The following is a 17,671-nucleotide window of genomic DNA, read 5'->3' as shown; positions in this document are numbered from 1 at the left end:
TGGGAACTCCTAACATAGCTGCAATGGTGGCACATCAGCATTGAGATGCCACTGCATCATGATTACCCCACCTAGTGCTATAATGGTTCCCTAGAGACCATCCAACTTATAGCCCATCACTCAACAAGATATAAACACATGTAATGTATCATACACCTAATCAAAGGACCAAAAGATTGGGACCACACGACAACCATCACAAAACAACAACTACAGCAAGCCACGTAAATCGACTTTAGATTGATTCCAAGGACTCAGAAACATAACAGAATACCCATGCAGGTTGGTCGTTAACAAGGGCCGGCAGTAGAGGTGAGGAAGGGAGGGCCATAAAAACTCGCCAAAGGCTCCATGGTGGCCAAGAGAGGATAGGGAGCAGCTGTTTATGTTCAAAAGGATGAACTATTTCGGGGATATTGCACCAACAATTTTTTTTTTTTTGAAGTGGGTAATTCATATTGTTCTGGTATGAATATATCCAAGAAATCAAATAGTAACGCATCTCGAAATGCCCTCGTAGCAAGTAAACAATCCGTCCACAGTGCATTATTGGAATGATGAACTACGAAGGAGGCCATCCAGTCCGCAAATCCATTAGCTTCTTGGTAGATGTGCCTCACGATAGATAAAGTGCCCCCTCACAATATATAGGCTCCAGATGCCTTGTAGTGAGAGATGGACATCCACATCCCTAGCTTGCCCCTGGATCTATAAGATCATCGTAGCAGAGTCGCCCTCCACAAAGATGGAAGTAGCTCCCAGGCCGCGCTGAGCATAACTAATACCCGCCCAAGCGGCCCTCAATTCTGGTCTAGGAATCGAGATGTCAAAGATCAGGCTGCCACCCACAAAAACGAGTCTGGAGTCCGAGCCTCTAATCAAGAATCTTGCTCCACCTTTAGTGCCACCCTTTAACATAGCTATCGAAGTTTACTTTAAGAAAGTTCGGGATTGGGGGCTCCCAAGAGATGAACATGCTGCAAAAGCAGATGCACCCACACTCTTTAAGGCTCAAAGTTGTAGGAACCAGGAATACAAGCGACTTGGATATTGGGATCAAGTAAGGAACTTCCTTGAATGATTCAAGTGACCCAACAGGACCTAGTCGAGGAAGTCTAACAAATATAGAGATCACAGGTCCTCTCTCAATGTCCCATTTGATGATCATTAAACCTTGTCCAACCACATCGTTATGTAGTGAGTGCATTACCTCCTGGGCCAGCCAGGTATTCTCCAAGGTGTGCCAACCAATAAACTCGATCATGGGCAAATTCTTCGGGGAGTATATAGACAGTTACCAATCCACCACAATCAGCTCCTCCATGAATGGCAATTGCAGCGAGATTCAAGCATTCCCTTGGTTGGCTTATTGTTTACCTTATATAAAAGATATACTATTACAAAGTTGTTATAGCGTAGCACTATTCTAGAAATTATATTTCTTAGAAGATCTATTGTTATAGCGGCAACTGCAGCGAGATTCAAACATTCCCTTGGCTGGCTTATTGTTTACCTTATAAAAAACATATGCTATCACAAAGTTGTTATAGCGTAGCACTATTCTAGAAATTATATTTCTTAGAAGATCTACTGTTATAGCGGCAACTACAGCGAGATTCAAACATTCCCTTGGCTGGCTTATTGTTTACCTTATATAAAAGATATGCTGTCACAAAGCTGTTATAGCTTAGCTTAATTTTAAGATGCACCAACCTGTATTCTCTATATATATACATCATGTACGTCAATAAAAATGTGTGCGAGCCTTTCTTAAACCAACAGTTTACTCTTTTACATGGTATCAGATTAAAGCCTTTATCTCCACTGAGTTTTTCTTTTGATCCAAATCTTCGCCATGGCTAATTCTACATCCCAAACCTCTTTGAATGTCACTCAATTTTCCTCCTCCTCCACTGAAAATCCTCTTATCGCCATCAATACCTCAACTCAGGTTACTGCTCGACTCACACCAACCAACTTTCCCTCCTAGAGTGCTCAACCAAAACCATAAGGGCGACTCCCAGAACCGGTATTCCAAGCAGAAATCTTCTCCTAAATGTCAGTTCTGTGATCAGTTCGGTGATATTGGTAAGCATTGTCCTCAGCTGCATCGTCCGGAGCCCACTGCCAACTGCACTACCACTGCTTAGACCAAGGATAAACGATGGCTCATTGATTCCACTGCCTCTCACAATATCACTACCAAGCTGTCTAATCCCCAACTGCCTGAATATGACGGCACCAATGAAGTTGTAATTGGCGATGGTTCAGGTTTGCTTGTGACACATGTTGGTTCTTTATCTATCCAATATCCTGATCGCACTTTCATGTTAATGATACTTTATGAGGCCCTACTCTTAAAAAAAAATCTTCTAATTGTTCATTATTTCACTAAACAAAATGATGTTTTTTCTTGAATTTCACCCATCTTTTTTACTTGTGAAGGATCGGAGAACGGGGAAGATTCTTCTACGAGGACTGTGTGAGCATGGTGTGTACCCTCTACCGGACCCTATTGGCATACCAAAGACAGATAAGGCATTTGCTTTTGTTCATGAGAAAACCTCTTTCGATGGTTGGCATAGTAGATTTAGTTATTCCTCTCCCAAAGTTGTCTCTCGTCTTGTTGCTTCTTTTTCTTTTCCTGTTACTAGTGCCAAGTCGTCCTCCAAACTTTGTGATTCTTGTGCCATTAATAAAGCTCACAAATTATCTTTCCATAAGCATGGTTTGACAAGCAATGCTCCCTTTGATCTTGTCTACACCGATGTTTGGGGTCCGTCTCCCATCACTAGTGTTATTGGTCACAATTACTACATCATTTTTATAGATCATTTCACTAAGTATGTGTGGTTCTTCCCTCTCAAACAAAAATTTGATGTCCAAACCTTATTTCAGCAATATCACAAAATGATTGAGACAGTTTAACACCAAAATTCGTGGTCTTTACTCTGATAATGGCGGCGAATTTGTTGCCTTAAAATCATATCTCTCCGATCATGGAATCAGTCACTATACGTCGGCCCCACATACTCCTCAACAAAATGGAGTCTCAGAACGCCGTCATCGCCATGTGGTTGAAACCGGTCTCACTCTCCTCACTCACGCCTCTCTTCCACAAGGACTCTGGTCCTATGCTTTCTCTGTTGCAACCTATCTCATAAATAGGTTGCCAAATCCTGTATTGCACTACAAGTCCCCCTTTGAGGCTCTATTCAGTCTGCAGCCTAACTACCTTAAACTTTGATCATTCGGTTATCTCTGCTTCCTATAGCTAAAGCCTTATAATAGCCATAAGATGCAATCAAAATCCCTTGCCTATCTCTTCATTGGCTACTCCACAAGTTAGAGTGCCTACCTATGTCTCCATCTTCCCACAAACAGACTCTATGTCTCCCGTCATATCATCTTTAACGAATCTATCTACCCATTCAAAGAGTCCACCATAGCATCAAAATCGACTCTGCCACCATCTGAGAAGCATCTCTTTGGAGTTTCAGCAGTGTCTATTGTGTCATTGGGGGTCTCTCATGCTGCAACACCTATGCAAGCACATCTTCGTGAGGTCTCTTCTCCGTCCACTTTGACCGAGCCCCATGAGTCCTCCTTGTCCACCCGCCATCCCACTCGAGCCCCACGCCTGCACCTCCTACCGATACACCCGTAGCCCCACGTCCGCCACCTATACCTACCCGCAACCACCACATGACCACCCACTCCATGAACAACATCTACCGGCCCAAGCAACTTTTTGTTGCTACGAAATATCCACTCCTTGCACCCTTAGAACCTACATGTGTTAGTTAGGCTCTCAAGAACCCTCGCTGGTATGCAGCTATGTTGGATGAATTCATGGCCCTTCTCAAGCATGGAACCTAGAATCTTGTACCCTCTCATGCTGGTCAGAATCTGGTTGGCAGCAATTGGGTGTTTCGTGTGAAACGCAACCCATATGGCTCTATCAGTCGGTACAAAGCCCGTCTGGTTGCGAAAGATTTTCACCAACGTCCTGAAGTTGATTACTCGGAGACATTCAATCCGGTTGTTAAACCGACCACTATCCAATTTATACTGTCTCTTGCCGTGATGAAAGGTTGGTCTCTCCAACAGTTGGACGTAAATAATCCTTTTTGCATGGTACTATTGAAGACTCAGTGTTCATGAAATAGCCGCCTAGTTTTGAAGATCCTTTAAACCCCATTTTGTCTGTAAATTAAAGAAGAGTATTTACGGTCTCATGCAAGCTCCTCGCTCATGGTACCAGTCCCTTCGAGCAACTCTTCTCAGCTATGGTTTTACACATTCATGCACTGACACTTTCTTATTTATCCATAACTCTGATGGCCTTACTTGCTACTGCCTAGTGTATGTCGATGATTTTATTATAACAGGCAGTGATTCTTCCTTTGTGTCCAAGATCATAGCACAACTTGGCTTCCGATTTTCTATCAAAGACATGGGTAATCTCCACTACTTGGGCATCGAGGTGATACCTACTACTCAAGGTTTCTTCCTCTCACAGCACATGAAATCTCCATTGCTTGTTATGATTTGTTTTCCCTATTTTATAAATTATTTATCTTTTCCTTCTCTTGGTAGCAGGAGTTACAGCCCACGTAGAAGAAGAAGGTCCCCTCGTCGTCGCACCCATTCACCTTATCGAGGCCGGAGCTACAGTCAATCACCATCCAATCGCCGTCAAGATTCTCCTGACGCCGCAGCTATTCACCTCGCCGCAGGTCACCAACATATCACCATGAAGATTCACCTCATTCTAATGGGTAAATCGGTATATCGCTTCTGTGTTGTTGAACCTGTGACTGCTGCTTATAGTTCCTTTTCTTTATTATGCCATTTATATTTGCATCACCTTTGATTCCTGGCAGGGATGGACACGGAAGTGGCAGTTGAAGTGCACAATGCTTTCTATAAGAACAAAATGAGATCCGTCTGTTACTGTAGTCATTCAAGAAACTTTGCCTTGTTAGACCATTGAAAATGTCTTTTGATAAGTATTTGGCTTCAGCAAAGTGGTTTAACTGCAATGTGAAGCTTGTGGACTCCTCGCCTTTACTCAAAAGCACTCTCCTCAGAATGCTGGCGTTTGGAGAGGTTGTCAACTCTACTTTAGTATGTATTGTGCTTCTTCTCTATTATAAATCTTGAATATTCTACTTTTGGTGGCAGTCGTGGATTAATTATTCTGTTTGCTTTTGAAATGATGTTTATTAAAGCCTTTTAACAAAGGCATGTTCCTTTTTCTTTTTTTTAAGGTGCGGTTCTGCTAAAGCCTAAACGGCAACACCCGAGGGATCTTCTGCTCCTCATTGACATGGGTTTTTCTGCATCTGTGCTTACCATTTCGCTCGCTACTTCGCTCACCTGCAGATAGGAGAAAAGCTTGGAAGTTTAGTATGCCACTCACTCTGGCTGCCACCAACAAACCCTAGTTTTGGCCCATTACTTAGTTGCCTTGTCCAGCATTGTGGGTATTTTGAGGTAACGTCAGCATGGTGGGTGTCACGCCCCCGCCTGCGCAGAGCACGTAAGGCACCCAGTGCCCACATGGGGAACACATGAGGGGGAAACACGAAACTTTCCTGATAGGTATTGTCCGGTTTCGGGGCCTGCACGCGACACTCAGACCCCTCTCCGATTTTGTTTTCCATCCAAAACGCGTCTGTAGGATTTAAAGACACCTGTCTCATATGCCCATACTCTGAAACGAGTTTAGCTGATATGGAATCTTTCATTCACCCACCATCGGATTAGAGTCGTCCTCGGCTCTGATACCAAATGTCATGCTCCTGCATGCGCGGGGCACGTGAGGCAACCAGTGCCTACGTAGGAGCCACATAAGGGGGGAACACGGGCTCTCCTGCCAAATATTATCTGGTTCTGGGCCCCACACGCGCCACTCATATCCCTCTCCTATTTTGTTTTCCATCCAAAACGCGTCTGCAGGATTTGGAGAAATCCGCTTCATATGCCCAAGCTCTGAAATGAGTCTAGCCGATGTAGGATCTTTCAGTGGAGGCATGTTGTTGTGCCTTGATTCGGTCTCCCTCATGTCCAACCAATGTGGTCACCATTGATTGATGTGCAAATGTTAATATAAACGATTTGTTTCAGGATGGTATATATGGAGCTACTTGGTTTTCCAAAAGCAGATTTGGATGAACTCACTACAATTATCGTGTGTGCATGACTGCATGATAAATATTCATGAGCTAGTAGGGCTGGAGATGGATGGGATATAATCAGGTGGCATATATATTATCAGAAAATGGCTCCATATGGATATCTAGTTGTTGCGAACCTTTTTCAGATATGCTGATATGAATACTCATACCTATCTATATATGGATATTAATATCTTGAAAAGTGGTTGAAAATGTAGATGTTGACATAACAAAAAAAAAAAATCTGTTCGCTGAGACGGAGTCTTTATTTTTTAATTTTATTTTTTATGTTTTTCGAATCTAATCAAATTATTAGTTTTATATTGGGCCATACTAGCTTGTTCTGATTTGATTTCTTAATTTGTTGTGTAATTTACCTATGATATTTTTAGTGCAAATATTGATAATACCAAAATGGGAGTTGCGTCTAGGCTTCGTTTGGTTGCAAGTGGGTGAATTTTTCTGTACTTTCAACCATTCCAAGTAATCTTCACTAGTGTTTGATTTCATGTATTATCTGACATAATTGCAGCTATTACAAACCCAACATCAAATTTTTGACCGAGCAAATTTCCATTAGCAAATTTCCATTAGCAAGCTTTACAAGGTAGTTTTGACGTTATTCTACCAAATGCTTGGCTGGCATTAGGTTTCCAAATGCTTGTAAGAATATTTTTTGGTCTTTTTTTTCAACTAACAATTAAAAAATTACAAACAATAATTTTATGTGAGGAACTACAACAACTTTCTTTATAGTAATTATATTGACCATTACTAAGTACCACGAGTACAATTATTATCATCTGAATACTGAGTACTTGCTTGAATGATTCTTTGCCGCTTGAATTTAATGGTTTCATCCTTCGCTACTTGGGCAAGAGGATGGAGGTTCATTTTCAGTTAAAGCCTATCCTCCAATGATGGGATGGGCATATGGTAGAAAGCATAGTGTCTGGGTATATAGTAGAAATCATGGTGTCTGTGTGTGTATGTATATATGTATGTAGCAAGGTAAATAAAGCAAGATAATTAAAAGGTAAATATAAAAACAAAGTAAAATAAAGATAAGAAAAATGATAGATATTTGATTGGTCAAAGATTTGCATTTTACAGTTACATTCCAATATTTGTACGGCACATTCTAAAATGGTTAGGTAATCCACCAGCTCTTAGTATCAATAATCATTCATGCTTGCCGCGATATTGCTATTGTATTTTAGTAAAATCTTGCATTTCGGTTGGTGATATAAATATACTACAAGCATTATACTTTATGTTTTATGCAGGTGAATGATGAATACTGAAAGAACCCTTCTTTGTATTTGTGTGTGTGTAGGTATGGATGGAAGAATGGATAGATGGATGAATGGATGATGCATGCATGTTTGCATGGATATATCCATTAACATGGATATATGTGTATAGATGTATGTATGTATGTATGTATGTATGTATGTATGCATACATGCACGCATGTCTATGCATGGGCAGATGAATTTATGCATGTACATATGTGTGCACACATGCATGTAGAAACTAATGTTTGATTCAAAACATGTTTGGTAAGCATAAGGCATGCTCTAAAGACCCCTGGGTGTTGAGAGCGCCGTATAACCAAAATCATGTTCTCTTGCCTATTTATAGGATTTTACTAATATGTAAATTATGTAAAAGGTTTTAAATTATTGTTAAGCAGCAATCCGCAAAGGCTATCCCATATGCTCCCCCCTTGTTCTCCAACAAATAATAGAACGCCCACTTGTTCTACAACGCATTAGAACGTAAAACAAATGATTGCAATATGCCGCACGTCTCAGGTATCATAACTGGAACAGGTTTTAAGTCAGATTTCAAAGAAAATGCTGTAAGTCAGCATGTCATAGGTTCAGATGCGACATATTGACTTTTTCATGAAAAGATTCAGGTGCGATTCACAGGGTTTACCTTGACCCCCTGTCGCATGCCAGCTCTCCATTGTAGTTTGATGATAGGAACGGGCAAACGTTGGTAATAGGAAGGGCCCCTTAACAATGGTCAACAAGAAACTTGACCCATCAATAGACCTACCAGAGTAAATAGCAATGTAATCTAATTTTTCCAAAGATACAATACTAGCACTAACCACATGCCGCCACGCAATGAGAGAGACGACATCGAAATGCGTTCTGGATGGGGAAAAAAAAATCTTGTCACAAGGACATCCAATAATATCTCAGATCATCCATAGAAGGAATCATAATAAAAGCTGCTAAACATATTGCTTCTGTAGATTTGACTTCTGAAGGGGGCAAGATGACCCACCAAATCACAGTCAACTTATTTTCCAGCCATACATTGCTAACATTTGAAGAGAACATATATGCAGGTTGAGCTGCTCTGATATTTTGCAGTCATATCCCCATCCCGCACCTATTCTCTCTCTGGATGAAGCTTAGTTGGCTGTAGAGTCGATAACCCTCTTTGCGAAGGATGGCAAACAAAATGCGGCAGAATGTATCTGAAAAAATGCAATCCGAATAAGGAATGACGAGAATAAGAAATCCTATAGAAACAAAAGAGAGACAATAGGTAAATGTACCGCTTTGTTATAAAATTTCAAGGGCCTCTTTGTTTTGTTCGATTTCTCATCCTCGTCTATATTATACACAGGATGCTGAAAATCAACTGGTGGACCCTCAGTGGAACAAAGCATGAAACCAATCACCCCACTGCATGAATGAACTGATACTTCAACACATGTCCATTTAATAGTCTAACTTAAAGAGAAATTTTTGAAAAAGAAGCAATGCATTTAGAGTCGAGCATGCCTTGGATATGTTGGCACTGTTGTCCAAGCGTAATTCACAGAGCCCTTAAAGATTTGACGGCAAATATTAACAATATCTTCAATGATGTGGATATGTAGCCATATGCTCTCTGCCTGAGTGCATACAACTCCACCTGGACGAAGAGCTCTAGCTACAGATTCAAAGAAAGGCTTCTCAAATAGTTCTTGAGCGGGACCTGATTGACCAAAGAAAGGAGGTTAGAGCTTGTGAGAAGCAATAAAAACAAGTTAACTTCACCAATCTTGCCATACCTATCGGGTCAGAAGAATCCACGATGATTGCATCGTAAGTACCTTCTGAAACACTTTTTAAGAATGCAACTCCTGTATGTTGGTTATCCAGTGAGTGAAAAAAGCAAAAAGGTCTACCATGATTAAGTTCTCACTCCAAGTCCCTAATAAAGGTACACCCAAATCTTATAAACATATGCATATGAAGTACTTAATGAAGTTAACAAGCAAAAACGCAAGTGAGATAGTGAGAGTTGAAAGACATTTAAAATAAAAAGGTTCATCCTCACTCAAAATTGGTAAAAGGTATTATAGTTCGCATAAAATTGAAGCTACTCTTTACTGCAAGGAATGTGGGTTGTAACTGAGCCCCTTCACCATCACATTGAATGTGCAAGAATCTTAATCACTTCAAGTGGCAATTTCAATTTTTAATACAAATCATTGGCCTCAATGTTAAAAGAATGGGAGGTGAGGATTTATTTATTGTTATGCTCTTGATTTATACAAGATAACTATTCATAATTAAAAAAGCATCTCACCATCACCAACGTGAAGATTCACACGAGGATCATCAAACCCAACAGCCAAGTGGGGGAAAAATTGCTTAGAAATCTGCAAGAAAAAACAAAGCAAATAAGCGCAGAATTATAAGTAATATATAAATGAATTGTAAAAAGATACAGAATTTTATCTAGACTGTTTAAATGGCAGAGCTTACAATATATGAAGATGAGAATAAATTGTTATGTCGACTTATAATCAGAAGAGAGCAATAGCACATAAAATGTTCATCATAGTTCAGAGGTCTAAGTAGAGTAGTAGTGTTAGCTGTAGCATGCGAGTAAATCAGAATGCTATGTACATAGCCAGCCTTCAAACTTTTGATTCTTATAAGTTTTTTCACTATTATCCATACTAGGAAGTACCACATGCAATGCACATGGAAGGCTCAGCAAATACAGAGATCCCATTAAGAAATAACATGTTAAGTTTTTCCCCCTTTCCCATTATTTATCACAACTGGCTAATGCACTCTCATATTTGGTAGATGTCTTGTTTCTGTCTTCCCAAGACATGTTTGGTAGATGTCTTCCCAAGATATGAACAGAGAAGGGTACCAGGAAAGGTGTTTTCCTGATGCAAAGATGTACTCGTCTTTCATTATAATATAAGGTGTTAGCTTAGTCCAGGGTTGTAGCATTATATGTAATAGAGACGCATATCTATTACCTGGTGAATTGACTCATCCCATACATATTTGTGTTGTAATTTGTAAGTTTTAGATGAATAACGGTAAAATCTTTGGGGTTGGTACCAAGGACCTAGGTTTTAGTCCCGCCTCCCCCGCCCCCGCCCCCCTGGATTCTGGCTGGGATTTCTCCTATTCTAGTTCTCAAAAAAGAATAGAATGATAGTCTTAATACCTTTATTGGTGTTTTTATTTTAATTAAATATGTAGATACAATTTTCAATCCTATATAATAGCCAAAAAAAACAAGAGGAGGTCCTTGACTGAGAAAGGGCAAAAGAGAACAACAGGAAATGACTTTTTATATGAATGCTATTTTTTTCAACCTCATTTTTCCTTCTGCATTAATCACATTTCATTTAAATAAAATCCAATGCCATTATTTTGGAGTTTGCATTATGATCTTGCTTTATAGTGATTCATATAAAGGGCAAACTAGTTACGAAGCAACCAAAGGGGGAAAAGAGAAAAAGATTGAGCTATTAGGAACTACAATTGAGATCATCGTAACACTCATTTAAAATGATGTTGAGAGTAGGAATCAACATTCCTTTCAAGATCTTCTTAATATATTAAGAATTGAAAGTGGATAACAGGCACAGACATGGCTCCCTGAGTAGACTTCATACTGCATAGAGTAATTTTTTAGCCCTAGTCCCATCCCCCTCAAAAAGGGAAAAAAAAAGGGAAAAAGGAATAATATAAAGGTTGTTAGACTATATCACATGCTCCTTATTCATGACTAAACGGAAAATCATATTTTCTTGCATAATTTGCAATTTGCACAAATTTCACATCACTTTCATGACAAATGAGAAATAGCTAAGTAGTGTCCTTTTTGGAGCATGGACTAGCATAGATTTTTGAAACATCAGTCATATAGCATGTGCAGAAAAAGGAGGCGGTGTATTGGGTTGTGCCTAAAATACTAGAAAAAAATATTAAAGGGAAATTCTTAACTAGTCTAAGCAAGCTGAGGTTCCCACCAGTCTTAAAATTAACTGCAAGCTTAACCAAAGCACTATCATTTTACACACTCATAGAATCTACCTCTAATCAAATGTCCAAAATTCGACCCTTGATTGACGTTGCTGGGAAACTTCCATTTCATACATTCCAGAGCAAATAGGGTATGCCAATAAAGTCGCTTTACGTGATGTCTAATATAATCGGATAAATTTCATATGAAATAGAAGAGTCCCTACTAGATCGCTCAGTAGACTCTTCAAGCAAGATGAAGTATTAGATTGTGGGAAAAGATTCAACAGAAAACAGCAATGGTGTCGTAGAAATATTTTCAGAGTCCCAAACAACCCATATACTGGGAGTGGGAAATATCACCTGTACAAGCAGTAAACCAAGCAGCAATCAAACAGGACAGATGATAGGTGGGCTTCAATTGGTTTTTATAGAATATAGGGTTTGGCTTATCTATATGATTCTCTTTACATGGAAAATCATGTGGAAAATCAATAGATTATAAGAAAAATTGCAGGAACCAACTTATATTATGTAAAGTTAGCTGGGAATTTCCCTAAACTAGATATGTAATTGTGAATGATACTTGTATCGTATTCTATGTTGTGTAGATTAAGGAACATCATTAAATAAACCAGTGACATTCATTGTTACAATTCGCTGAGTAACTTTTCATGATTGAGCACAACCGCATGCTGGAAGCATCATGTAAATGCTCAGATGAAAGATGAACACTTTAGTACAAGAATCACAATTTTATTATTTTTATGTTGCAATACAGTAATATTAAAGATAAAAGGGCAATAAGAAGAGTTTAAATTACTCACATCCACAACCATTTTATCAATTTCACATATGTCTATTTGCTCCACGGCAGAATAGCGTGAAACTTCACGTAAAACGCCACCATCACCACCACCAATAACCAACACCTGCAACAGTAACAGCTGTTTCAAACAATAAAGCACATGAAAGGTTTCAAAATCTTAAAGGAAGAAGCATGCTTATCAATTTCTTGTCAGTTTGTAATAAAATATTAAACACAATGCCTTCATCACCGCATGAGTAAATCAATGGGAAAAACTAGAGGAAAATCATAGAAATAAGCTGTACGAGTGACATGTCAAATATAGCCATGAATTAATTTATGGACTAACAAAGACGAATTAACTTTGCCTGGAAACAGAATAATATCTTCAACAAAACTGGTGAATTTATCTATGCATTGTGGCGCACACCGCTTGTTTGTGAAAGACCTAATTTAAGTGTGTAAAAAAAATTCTCTATCGAAACTGGCAAACAAAAATAGAGGATAGGTATTGCTAATTCAGTATCAAACTGTTCTATTATCATCAAGGCTAGGTTTTAATTAAAGATGCCAAGATTAGTCATGGCAGAGGAAGTCCATCCCTCACCAAAATGTGAATGCAGTGCAATAGCATGCTTGGTGCTTTGTGTGGAGTAGGTTAACTAATAGTAATGACCAGTTGTTACTTGAATGTTACAACTTTGAACTAGTATGTTAATGGGTTTGCTCAAATCAAGTTAGATTCAACCAAACCACACCTGACCAAATGTTTCTTTAGCTGAATCAAATCTACTACATCCTGACCGGTATCAGTTGAGTTTCTGCTTGACAAGATATGATGGATAAGTCAATAGGGCATGAAGAGAAAGATGCTATTTGAGTGTTTCCACAATTTCTTTTGAGCTGCTGAGCATCACATAGTTGAGAAATCAGATGGAACTAGACTAAGTTAACAGTCCTTTAGTAGCTCCTTCTTCATGCCTCAATGAGGAGGACTTTTAATTCATCATGAGATCAGCAGATTGAAATGCAACCATAGCTTGAACCAAGGGTTTAATTATTCTTCCTTGAGATGGAGGAATTATGCCCTTAATACTCTCAGAATGCTAAAAGAATAATTGATAAATCAAGTGCATTGCCTGATAAAATCATTCGACACCTTAGCTGATCTATTATCCTTCTTATGATTTCCCAGAGACTAATGTTACCTCATGATGTGCACTCTAATGATAACCAGTCAACGATCTTCAGATGAAAGAAATTCAAAACCTTCCAACCCTATAATAATCAAATTCAAACTCATTTTTTCAAGAATTATTTCAGCATTTTTCAAGAATTATTTCAGAGAACTATCTTGAAATGTGTCAATCGAAGAAAAAACTCTACAAAAGGTTGTCGATAATTAGCCAAGTCCACTTAGACCAAGCACATGTTGTCATTAAAACACATCTACTTTTCTCTCTAGATGAAAATGGAGATATCAAAATGCAATGATGCCACTTTGACTACTCAATACGAGCATCATTACATATTTCACAACATCAATCCTCTGAAGAGGCTCCACTTATCAATCTGCAGTTACACGAACAGGAGTTATCACATGTCAAATTGAATGAAAAAGTAAATCCAGAATAGCTTTAGCATGATGTGTCAATCGCAATCAAGTGGTGCAAGATGAAAAGTCCAACAGCCGAAACTTTAACTTTCATCCATAAACACTGATTCAACCATTTAAAATGAAAAGAAACTCATCCACGTATTCATTTAATTTTCTTCAAAGAGATCATAATGCATACATGAAATCCTGAAAGAGAATGTTCCCCATTTGGAATAACAGACAAATGATGTTTAACTTAATCAATGAGACAACATCTAAAGCAAGATTTCAAGACAAAAGTTTTAGTCTAAGATAATTTACAAAGATAAATATGGAGCATTAAGCTTAATATGACAAAGCTACCTTTTTAGGATTTGGAATAGAGCAAAGTGGTAGGTGAGTAATCATCTCTTGGTAAGCGCACTCATCCCTCTCAGTCACTTGAATGACTCCATCCAAAACAAGAACTTTGCCATAAGTCAATGACTGAAACCATAATAGCACAGGCATGTTATTCACAGTACAAGTATATCTATAAAAAAAAAAAAGAAGGCATGCATTACACCTACAGAGAATATTCAGGGTGTCTCAAAGTGGTGAATTACCTGAAAAACCATGACATTTTGGTATTCCGATTTTCCTTGGAACAAAATCTTCTCTACCTTTAAGGAGTGAGCCTCTCCTGTAAATGGTACGAGGCATTCTTAAAAATCAATTGTTGTCACAGAAGACATCAAGAGCGTGACATCACCAGGCTTTAATTTATAATAAGCATAACACGATGAATGCAGAAATGTTGACACAATTTAGTCATTTAAGAATGTATGGAAACCCTAAAATACATAAACATTGAATTTAGTGAAGTTTGAATAAAATTACAACATAATCTAGCATCATTTTTTCACAATCCCTTATATGTTCAGGAGTTTATTTTTAGCTTAGTAGTGTTAGAATTATTTTTAATACTCAACGATAATTTCCAGACTCATGCCTTCTAATATCATTTTATTCTCAGAGCCAGAGAAGTCAATCAACAGTTGAATATTCACAAGACATATTCCTTGTTTCTCTCTCCAATAACTTGTTAAATAGCAAAAGAAAAAAAAAACTGGGAAATTTTTAGCAAACCCTAATAATCCTACAAGACCAAACAAAAAGAAGCCTTCGATCAGGCTCTGTTTTGATACTAGGAAAGTAACAGGAAAAGACAATGGAGGTCTTGATCGGAGCAATGCAGCCATGAGTAGCAATTATTTTTCTTGTTTTAATTTCCCTTACTTTCTTGGAATCCAAACCAAACCAAACCAAAGAAATGCATTGACAATCATTAAAGCAAAAGATGGCCTTTTTCTTGATCTGCAAAAACAAATTTTCTTAAACAATAGCAGATCCGCACACAAAAGACAAAGATATTTAAAGAGCAACAGTTGTCCTGTAATAATCAAAATCTACTTAACATAAAGCTAAACATCTTACAAGACCCAGAACAGAACAAAGTGCTTAACATGAACACATGATAGATATATATTTATAAAAAAACATGGAAAGCTTGCAGAGGATCTTCAGACAAAGTTAACCCATGGAGCATCAGTCATGAGAGTATACCTATCCGGTACGAAAATAACAGCAGTGACCTTCACTAAAATTTGGAACAGATAAACATTGTGGAGTTTTTCCAATAAGAAATAGTCATTGGAAGGAAAAAAAAGGAAAAAGGAGACCCAACATTCAGCTAAAAGGTAATATGGACACACACACACACCAACTAAACAAGAAGCAACGGTAGTGAATTAAATTGTCAAACTTTTAAGTATAAGCAGAAAAACAATAAAGCTAAAGGAGTCTTAACATCCAAGAAAATAACAGATTTTTCAATAACTTTTTTGAGTTATGCTTCGACCCAAAACAAATGAAACACAGAAAGGTGGATAACCAGAGTAGGAACTTATACTCGGATTATTTCTTGTCTCTGTTATTCGGTGAGACAATTATCCCACCATCCTCTTAATTCGATCCACAAATATACATAGATAGATATAGATATAGATGCTTGGCCCTTCTTTCAAGCATCATCCATTTGTAGAGAATTAAGAAAAATAAAAATACAATAAATAAAATCCAAAGAATATTATTTTCTTGAGATAACTAAAAGAAAAGAAGAAGAAGAAGAACATTTCAAGCAACTCGAGTCTTTACAACCAAAAAAACAAACCAAATAACCACAAAAAAAATATTAAGCATAATATAGGTCAGTTGCATGTGTAAATATAAAAAGAGATCCATCTATCATCATAAATTAAACAGTTAGAAGAGAAAGAAAAAGAACTAAACCATCAAAAATAAAACTACTCTTCTAGACGGAGAAAAAAAATAGAAGACTCGATCTTGAAACACAGGACATAATATTTAGTGTAAGTTAAACAGTTCCAGAAGGGAATAAAACCACATTAAAAAAAAGACTCTTTTAGCAGGAAAAACTATAAAACACAACCTTGATAAGCAAAACAGAATTGTATCCAAATATAGATTTCAATATCAAGATCCATGACAAGAGAGGTAATAAATAAAAATTATCCAGAATCGGCCTCAGTTTGGAAGAAAACCCAAGAACCAAGATCGAGCACCCACCGGGCCACATGGGGCTGATCTCGGAGAACCACCCGGGGATGACAGCGGAGATGCCGTTCACCGGCTTCCCGTCCTCTGCCGCCGCCGCCGCCGCCGCCGCGGCCCCGTTCCCGTTGTTCTCCACGCCCTCTTCGCTCGCCCTCACCCTCTTCGCCGCCACCTCCTCGCCGGGCGCCACCGGGACTCCGCACTCGGCTTCCATCGGATATTTCGAGCTCTCCTCTGTCCTTCTCACCCGCTCTCGGCCACAGAGGCTCCCTCTCTCGCTCTCTCTAAAATCAAAAGCAGGGTGGACACGGACGAACGGCTTTATTTATTCTACTCTCCGGGATTGATAGCGTATGTATGATGGAGTCCTCAATTAGGGTTTTGGGGGCCCGGGCCCTTTGCTTTCCGGAATCCTATTCTCACTCCACTTTCCCACACGCTTTTTTTATATATATATATCAATAAAAGATTATAAATATTCAAATTAAAAAAAAAAAAAGGCGTTGATGGCATCGTTGGCTTGTCATTATGGGTCAGCGGGGTTTGCGTCGTTCAACCGATGATTAAGGAGATTGCGTCCACTCCAAAAATAAATTTATAATACTTTCACCTCATAAATAGAAATAGAGTAATAAGCATGAAAAGTTCTATATATCCATGGCGGAAGATTATCAAACACATGTAAATTATTGCTAAATAGAATAGGAGGTTAATGTTAAGTTGCTAGGTTTTTCCTGGTGCATGTCATGAGTGCCGGCCCAAGAAATCTTAATGCTGTCATCCAGTTTTGCAATTCTTCTGGCTAAGTTATATATAAAGAGTGCATATATAAATATATACAAATATCATTTCAATATAATTGAAGTTATATATGTTAGAGTTTTAATTAAAAAATAAAAATATTTAAATTTTCTTATCTCCTAATTTTTAGTTATTTTAAATGTTTTAAAATACACTTTTGTGAGGCACAACAGTTGTAACTCTTCAAAAAAGAATATTAGATAGAGTCTATAAATAGACTCCTTGATTAATCCAAAATAATTAAATCTTTCTCTTTCTTACTTGTGCTCTATCTTCTAAAAATTTCTTCTAGAGATAAACTTCTTTTACTCTTTAAGTTTCCGCTTTGTCTCTTTTTCCATATAGATTATTCCTTTATAATATTTTTATAAAATAAAAT

At 38.1% G+C, this 17,671-nt stretch overlaps 1 protein-coding gene across 1 annotated transcript; it reads right to left on the bottom strand.

The window, feature by feature from the left end:
* Nucleotides 1–8,254: 8,254 nt before the first annotated feature.
* On the bottom strand, nucleotides 8,255–16,831 carry LOC120106334 (spermidine synthase 1-like). The gene is made up of 9 exons (XM_039119326.3): nucleotides 16,504–16,831; nucleotides 14,481–14,557; nucleotides 14,239–14,361; nucleotides 12,298–12,402; nucleotides 9,783–9,855; nucleotides 9,262–9,333; nucleotides 8,990–9,185; nucleotides 8,761–8,890; nucleotides 8,255–8,679 (listed from the first exon to the last, which is right to left on the bottom strand). Exons 1-9 carry the CDS (start codon nucleotides 16,703–16,705, stop codon nucleotides 8,614–8,616), a joined length of 1,044 nt encoding a protein of 347 aa, XP_038975254.3. The 5' UTR covers nucleotides 16,706–16,831; the 3' UTR covers nucleotides 8,255–8,613.
* Between the last annotated feature and the right edge of the window lie 840 nt (nucleotides 16,832–17,671).

The sequence above is a fragment of the Phoenix dactylifera genome, chromosome 2, assembly GCF_051530095.1.
Source record: "Phoenix dactylifera cultivar Ajwa chromosome 2, Ajwa_hap1_PhDact_Kaust_v1.1, whole genome shotgun sequence".
Lineage (NCBI taxonomy): Eukaryota > Viridiplantae > Streptophyta > Magnoliopsida > Arecales > Arecaceae > Phoenix > Phoenix dactylifera.
Note: the sequence above shows the minus strand (reverse complement) of the source record. Positions and strands in the feature narration are given on the sequence as shown.

Bases quoted from the DNA above. Each gene is read 5' to 3' on its own strand.
- LOC120106334 (XM_039119326.3), bottom strand. From the start codon at position 16,705: ATGGAAGCCGAGTGCGGAGTCCCGGTGGCGCCCGGCGAGGAGGTGGCG. The intron at 14,362-14,480 runs GTAATTCACCAC...TTATGGTTTCAG, and splicing joins AAAATGTCATGGTTTTTCAG to TCATTGACTTATGGCAAAGT. The intron at 9,856-12,297 runs GTGAGTAATTTA...TTTTTCTTGCAG, and splicing joins TTGATAAAATGGTTGTGGAT to ATTTCTAAGCAATTTTTCCC.